Raw genomic sequence first — 7926 nt, forward strand, 5'->3', positions numbered from 1 at the left:
AAAAAAAAAAAAAAAAAAAAAAAAATTATAACTAGCCAATGCTCCAAACACATTTTGTATGCCACAGATCAAAGAACAGCTAGCTGGCTAAAATTAAAATATTGTGGACAATTGCAGAACATTTTAAATTCTGGCAAGGCAGAAGGGGTTTCCTTTAGCTCTGACAATATTTATTCAATTTTCTTTTTCTAATTTTTTGAGATAGAATCTCGCTCTGTCGCCCAGGCCAGAGTGCAGTGGCACAGTCTTGGCTCACTGCAACCTCTGCCTCCCGGGTTCAAGCGATTCTTCTGCCTCAGGCTCCTGAGTAGCTAGGACTACAGGCACCCACCACCACACCCGGCTAATTTTTATATTTTTAGTAGACAGGGTTTCACCAGATTGGCCAGGCTGGTCTTGAACTCCTGACCTCGTGATCCACCTGCCTCTTCCTCCCAAAGTGCTGGGATTACAGGCATGAGCCACCATGCCGGCCTTTTCTCTTTTTTTTTTTTTTTTTTTTTTTTGAGACAGGGTCTCGCTCTGTCACCCTGACTGGAGTGCAGGAGCCTCCCCTCCCAGGCAAAGCTCCCACCTCATGCTCCTCAGTAGCTGGGACCACATACCCACTCCACCACACCCAGCTAATTCTTTGTAGAGATAGGGTCTGACTTTGTTGTTTGAGCCCAGGCTGCTTTCAAACTCTTGGGCTCAAGTGGTCCTCCTGCCTCAGCCTCCCACAGTGCTGGGATTACAGGCATGAGCCACTGCCCCTGATCAAAAATTGTTTATTTTGTATCTAACAACAGAAGAGTTTTTAACATCACAGATTATCACACAGTGAATAAATTTGTTAATTTTATTTCTAATTCTTATTTTTTTGTTTGTTTGCTTTTTCTGCAACCTAGGACCAGTGCTATTTCTAATTTTAATTGGTAATTTTTATTTTATTTTAATTGTTATTTTTTGTAGAGATAGGGGTGTATGTTGGCCAGACTGGTCTTGAACTCTTGGCCTCACATGGTTCGCCCGTGTTGGTCTCCCAAAGTGTTGGGATTACAGGCATGAGCCACCACACTGGCCATAATGTTTACATTGGTAATATATTTGTGTGGTTCAAATTTCAAAAAGTTGTATATACCGCATGTCTCTTTCCAGCCCTGCCTTCCATTCTCCTGGAGGAAGCAAGTTTTGCTGCTTTTTTTTTGGCATGCTCTCAAAAGTAAATGCAGACATCTCACTTCCGCCTGTATTTCACACCAGTTGCTGCTTTGTTTTTATCTGGGAAAGCTGTCAGGTGAAGGAGCATCTGTATTTTGGAGCCTCGTGGAGGGAATGGCAGAGTGGTGTCGTGTCTCCTCAGGGTCCACTGTTCTAGGGGAGCTGGTGGTGATTATGGCTGACGCCACACCCCACCCAGGTCCAGCAGAGTGACATTGGCTCTTCCCTCTAGGGCGGGCTAGGGGTGTTTGTGCAGCTAATGCCTATCCTCATCCTGATCCTCGTGTCAGCTCTCAGCCAGCTCATGGTCTCCAGTCCACCCTACAGTCTGAGCCCAAGACCGTGAGTACATGGGTGAGGCTGGGCCATGGGCAGACAAGGGGCTTTAGATTCTCAGCCCCGTTAGGGGCCTTCTTTCGCATCCTGATCCAGCCAGTGCACGATCATAATGCAGAAACCTGGCTTCGAATCAATAAAATATACTTTCTCTATTCAACTAGGACTCTTAAGCTTTTTAGGATTATGGTCCCCTAAGAAAATGCAGCGAGAGCTACAGAACTTTTCCCTAGAACTATGCACACATGCGCACACACACATACACACACGTGATACACATGCACACATACACACACAATACATGCACACATGCACGCACACACATCCACACAGAGTTTTGCATATAATTTCAGCAGCTTTGTGACTCCTTCCTGCCCATCTCCCCTGCCAACCCTGACGAAGAACCTCTGCTCCTCGGTTCTGGTTGGGCTTCCTGAGGCTATGGAAAGAACAGGGCACTAGAGTCAGACACACCAAGCATGGCTTAGAATCCCAGCTTCTCCACTAAGAAGCTGTGTGACCCTAAACAAGTTACGTAACCTTGGTTTCCTCACCTATAAAATGGGAATAATAACATCCACCTGCTGTGGAAATTAATGAATAATGCATATAACATGTCTGGTCCATTAGAAATGCTCAACAATATTTGTTTAATGAATGCTTGGTCTCAACTGCCAGGAGTGAGCTTGAGGATGTTTTGTGACCCGTTAGGGTGTCAGCTCCCCTCATTGATGTCCAGCATCTGGCCCAGGGTCAGCTACACAGGGTGCTCAGCTTCAGTGGGTGGATCCCCCTCTCCCCAAAGGTGGCCACCTCTGGCTGGGAGCTGGAATGACCCTTCTCAACCAGCAGGGGGCAGAGTCGGTCCACTGGACCCTGGCCGCTGGCTCAGGCTCCCTGTGGCGAGATGCCAGCCCTTTTCTCTGCAACTGGAGACATGCGAGGAGCAGAGGACTAGGGCAGGGACTGCTGTCCCCAGAGCACTGGTCCTGTCTGGGTGTCAAGGCTCTTCCCACAGCTGACAGAGCCTGTGATTGGAGCTGGGAGAATACGGCTCCCTGGAGCTTTTCCTGTCATTTTGTCCCTAAGCCTCTTAACTCGACACTGGGAACTCCTAGATAGGCAGGCAAGCCTTCGGTAACAATTGGCTTAGGGGATGAATGGGGAAATGGAGGCACAGAGGTGGAGCCCAGATTCCCTCCCAGGTCCCCAGTTCCCCAGGATGGGCCTCTTCCCAAAGGCCGCAGGTCAGCAGTGTGGTAAGCAAGGAGTCTAAAAGCAGGGCGTCCTGTAGTCTGGGCCACGTGTGTGGGAGGACTCTGCCTTGTCCTCAGACCCTCCTTTCAGGGAGTGTGCGAGTCCCTACTCTGGTTTGAGAAGGAACCAACTACTCGTGTGTTCAGTGTGGCACCTCCTGTCATGGGGGCCATCACCCCTAGAGTGTCCTGGGCATGGGAACCCGCACCCACTTTGAACCTGGTATTTCTGGCCAGGTCCGTGGGCCACATCCACAGGCGAGTCACTGACCACCTGGGTGTCGTCTACTATGTGGGAGACACTTTCTCCGAGGAGTACACAGGCTCCAGCCTCAAAACAGTGGAGCGGAACGTGGAGGATGATTATATCGCCAACCTCCGGAACAACTGCTGGAAGGAGAAGCAGCAGAGTGAGTGTGGGGGAAACATGGGGGCTGTATTTGGGAGGTGACTGGGGATGAAGCTGGAAAGCAGGGGAAGGAGAGAGCCCTGCTCACCCTGTGCTCTGAGGGCCCGGCCCCTGGCACTGCCCTGCACCAAGCCACCTCCCAGCCAAGAGCTGGTCTCCACTCCTATGTTTCCCTGGGGCTGGAAGCCAGGGGCCACCTGGTGATTTCCTCAGGTTCCCATAAATCACTGCCATCAGCCTGGCATGTTGGCTGCCAGAGGTGAGTGTGTAGAGACAGACTGGAGCGGATAGATCCCTGGCCGCCCTGACTGTGCTCCTGGATCTGTCTGTGGGACCCTGGGGAGGCCTGACCAGGATGACAGGGTCTCACCTTGGCTGGCCTCACTGCATTCTAGAGAAAGGCACCTCTGTCACTCTCTCCCACATAAGGACTGTAGTCTCTGCTCCTCCAGGGTCTTCCTAATGGGAGGCCAGCCCTGCCCAAGCCCTGGGCCTGTGTCAGCCTTCCTCCGCCCTCCAGTCCTTGCAGGCTTCCTCGCAGGCTTCAGGAGGTACTGGGTGTGCGCTAACCCTGTCCCATTGCTTTGCAGAGGAAGGTTTGCTGTACCGGGCCCGCTACTTTGGCGACACAGATATGTACCACAAAGCACAGAAGATGAGCACCCCCAGCTGCAGCCGACTGTCAGAGGTGCAGGCCTCCCTGCATGGATAGTCCTGGGCCAACCACGCCACCGAGGTCCAAGTATGAGCCAGGGCTGCCTCCACCCTGCAACTCCTGGCAGCTTTGGCCCTGGTCATGAGGCAGAGGAGGGAGGGGAGAAAGGGAGGAAGCCTGGTGATTGTGGCAAAGACTCCTGTCCCCAGCCTGACCTCAAGCCTCCAGAGACCGGGCAGCTGTGGGGCCTGCTAGGAAACCAGGGTCGGTTTCCGCCCTCTAGCGACGCTCTCCACCCCCACTCCTGCACTCTCGCTCCCTGCCTCCGGGGGTGTGGGGGACCCCAGAGCCAGGCAGAGTGCAAACTCGAAACTGTTGCTGAGGGCCACCTGGGGCTTCTTGGTCCACTCCAGCCATCAGTCAGCACGGCCCTTTCTCCAGCACAGCAGACTATTGTCCGTGCCCTGGTATTCAGGCCATCACATATTGTGGGGCCCAAGAGAGCCCCACACGCACACTGCCTGCCTGATACCAGGAAGAACCATGTGGGAACAGGTGGGCCAAGGGCCCTTCTCTTCCTCCATCCCTCCAGCGAGGAGGAAATGGAGCAAGATGAACAGGCAGCCGCGAGGTGGGTGGGAGCTGGCAGGCTTGGCGGCGGGAGAGGCCGCGGGCCCTGACCACCCCCCTCTGGTGGGATCTGAGGCACTCTCTCTAATGCCACCACACCTGGCAGCCTGGAAACCACAGGCATCCGGCCCTGCCCAGGCATCTCGCCTGCGGTCTGAGGAAGGGAACAGAAGGTCACGAGTTCAGGGTCAGACGCAGCCGCTCAGCACAGGAGGGATGGAGGGGAAATGAGAGTTGCTTGTAGCAGGCTCCCTCCTCCTGCAGCCTGGCGAATGGGGGTGCTGGGCTCTGTTCCCAGCGTTTGCCAGAGGTGGCCACTTCGGCCAAGCCCAGAGAAGTGTGGGCAGAAGCAGTGAAGGTTCTCTCTGTGCGGGTGCCCTGTCCACCCCCTCCTTTGCCTGTGTCCTCCCGGCCTGGATCTACGGCTGACTCTGCCTAGAGGCCATTTGTGTCTGCCTCTGTGCCGCCGCATTGGGCAGACCGCAGGTGGGGTTGGTGGGGGTCGAGCGGGCAGCACGGTGCAGTGGCACAGTGGCAAGGGGGGCTACTTGTGTGGCATAAGCTAGAGGAGCTGGTGCCGCCTGACTGCCGAGCTAACTGTTGCCACTCTCCTCCCCAGACTATGAAATCCCTGGAGAATTTTTGGTGACATGCACTGAGCCAAGGTGATGGACTGTATGTTTGAGGAAAGACATACAAAGAAACAAAATTAAAATGGAATTGGAGGCCGAACGCTGCACAGCTGCCCTCTCTCTCACCCAGTAAATGCAGAAAGCTCTTAGGACAGACAGAAAACCTGCCATGGGGCTGCTTCCCTCCCTCCCAGGGCTGGCGGAGGCTCCGCATCGGCTCTCTCCTAGGATACAGAAACCATGGCAACGAAAGTAGAATGTAAAACTCCCAGCAGATATCAGTGGGAAGGGCTGGGGGAGGGGGCATCCAGCTGCCTTTCCTCCCTCACAGGAGCCACCACCAGCCACCTCTCAGGAGAAGCCAAAGGCGCTGGCCAAGGATAGAGAGGAGGAAGAAAGAACTCTCCATAGAATGTAATTTATAGATGTGCGTATATGTATATATATCTATTTATATGTAAATAGGCATATATGAAGATATATATATATAGTCTACTTTTTAAACTCTGCAGGGATTTGGTTAAGTTGTTGAGCTGATTTCTTCCATGTTTTAGAAAATGAGGCCTGTTTGGGGAAGGCACCCTGGTGATGTTTTTGCTAGACATTAGCTATAGCTGACAGCGTAAGGAGAGTCACGTCAGAGCTTTTCACGGCCCCCTGAAACCCCAACCTGGTTTTGATGGCAGCAGTAATCATGATAGCGTGAACCCGTGAAGGCCTCAGGATAATGGTTAACCTGAAGAGGAGCAGGCCGTGGAGGCAGGTACCAGGTCAGTATTGAGTCACAGTAGAGGCACCACAAGGACCTGCTTGGGTGAGACCACCCCTTCCCTCTGAGCAGCGCCAGTGGGCTCTTTGTCCTGGTGCCCAGGAGCCCTCCAGCTCCCTGCCCACAGAAGGGAAGGCCTGCAGAGGGGGCCAGGATCTGCCTAACCACTTCCCCATCCCTAAGCCCCTCAGTGGGCTTTGCCTTATAGGTGCCACAGGGCACAGCTCCATCATTGCCACTGGTTTTTCCTAAGTCCTGCACCAAGCATTTCAGAAGGTTCTTCCTCCGAGTCAGGCAGTGGTGCTGGGACCCCAGGGCAGCCTCCCCAACTCCTGAAGAAAAGTCAGTGCCCATGGGTGCCTCTCTTCACCTGCTGTGGATGTGACCACCAGGCCTCCTCTTGTACCTTGGACAAGGGATGCACCTGAACCAGAATAGTTTCCTTACCCTCACCTTCGAATGAGGATTTTGCTCAAAACAGCACTTGCTGCTGGGGGGAGGAGGGAGATTTTCTTTATTCCCACAGTTTCTACTGGGCCTTCTGGAATGACCGTGTTTTCCTGTGGCGGTGAGTGTGTCGTTGAGCCCGCCGTCTCCCAAAGCCTTACTTCCCCAAGCTGCCAGCCAGGAGGTGATAACCACCCTCCCAGAGTTTCTCTCGGCTCTTTTTTTAAAAGTCCCCCAACAAATAGGATTCTTGCTGGGAAAGGAAGTTTGGTAAGGAAATGTCAAATCTGGTTTTTAAACAAGGTCCCACCCTACAATGAAGCGGCCACCTCAGCCCAGAGAGATTATAAGAACTGATGTGGCCAGAGTGACCCCCCGACAGTGGCCCCGGTGCTCTGCCCCCACACCCCGACCATCTGGTCTTGGTAGATGTCCGTAGACGGGCTGAGCCATGTGCAATAAGAACATAGATCCTAAAGGATCCCCCGGAAGCTGTATTCCTTCAATTAGAATTCTCAAATTGTACATGTGTAAATATATGTTTATTATGTGACTGGCCGTGGTGGGTTTGCATTGAGCAGGGAGGCTTAAGGGAGGGGGCTGGGGGCACAAGCCCCTGCTGCTGCTGACACTGTCCAGCCTGTGCCACAAGGAGTTCTAGATGATGAGCCTGAATTTCCCCTGACCCCTGACGCTGGCTAACAGCCACTTAGGTCTGCTGTTCCCAAACTAACTCCATCCAGGCAGAGGAGTGTGCTCAGGTGGCTGGGGGGCTGCAGGACTTGAGCAGGCTGGGTCCCTGTGGTTCCCAACGCCAGTCCTGGGTGGGCATCTGGGCCACGACCATCACCCTCTGCTTTTCCCTCTCCCACATCGTCCCCACACCCTCATCTGCCATGTGCCTGCAGAGCATTCAGAATTCCCGGCCCCAGCCTGGAGCTCGATCCCACTCAGGAGCCAGAGCCTGGGAAAAGAGTTTGTTTCCATCGTCCTTCCCACCATCCCCCCCAACCGCCCCCACAGCCCGCCCTCCTCTCCAGGAGGTTGAAAAAGTTAAAAATGTGGCAGCCTGAGTCAGGTCAGGCTCTTGTGAATGGAGCAGCAGATCTGCCCAGGCCTCCCAGAGACAGGGCCCGGCAGCCCTGACTGGCGGACCCAGGCCCCTCCCGCGGCTACGCCAGCCAAAGACAGGCGGGCTGCCCGGTGGTGCCACCACGGCCCCGGAGCTCATTGGCTGCCCCTACCCGGGGTCACCACAGCCTGCCCTGGTGTGCAAGCCGCCACTTGTTAGCTACGGTTGGCAGAGGCGTTGCAAGCACCCCCATTCACCCACCTCATCCCCCTGCCCTCCCTGCGTAGCCAACAAGGTGGGCCAGAAAAGGTGAGATGCACGCTCTGACTGCAGCAAAAAAGACTGACAAGTGTTCCCCACCCACTGTCAGGTGGCAGAACGCCACACCACTCCTCCATCCCAGCTCCCCGGCTCCGCCAGCTTCCTGCCTTGTCCCTTGCTGCTCCCAGGTCCAGAGAAAAAAAACTGCTCCAGGGACAAGGAGCACACAGCCGACCTGCCTGTAACCTCATCCCCACCC

General features: G+C 54.3%; 1 protein-coding gene across 3 annotated transcripts in view; it reads left to right on the forward strand.

Annotated features, from left to right (window-relative positions):
* DNAJB12 (DnaJ heat shock protein family (Hsp40) member B12) overlaps positions 1-6892 on the forward strand; it is a 24019-nt gene extending 17127 nt beyond the window's left edge. The window contains exons 6-9 of one of the 3 annotated variants that reach the window (XM_017854630.1): positions 1433-1542; positions 3030-3202; positions 3792-3943; positions 5106-6892. In XM_017854630.1, coding sequence (XP_017710119.1) covers positions 1433-1542; positions 3030-3202; positions 3792-3913 — 405 coding nt within the window. In that variant the 3' untranslated portion in view covers positions 3914-3943; positions 5106-6892. The remainder of the gene's footprint in view (positions 1-1432; positions 1543-3029; positions 3203-3791; positions 3944-5105) is intronic. The other 2 variants (XM_017854629.1, XM_017854631.1) reach the window with 2 other exon arrangements.
* The last annotated feature ends 1034 nt before the right edge of the window (positions 6893-7926 follow it).

The sequence above is a fragment of the Rhinopithecus bieti genome, unplaced genomic scaffold (assembly GCF_001698545.2).
Source record: "Rhinopithecus bieti isolate Rb0 unplaced genomic scaffold, ASM169854v2 scaffold_36008, whole genome shotgun sequence".
NCBI lineage: Eukaryota > Metazoa > Chordata > Mammalia > Primates > Cercopithecidae > Rhinopithecus > Rhinopithecus bieti.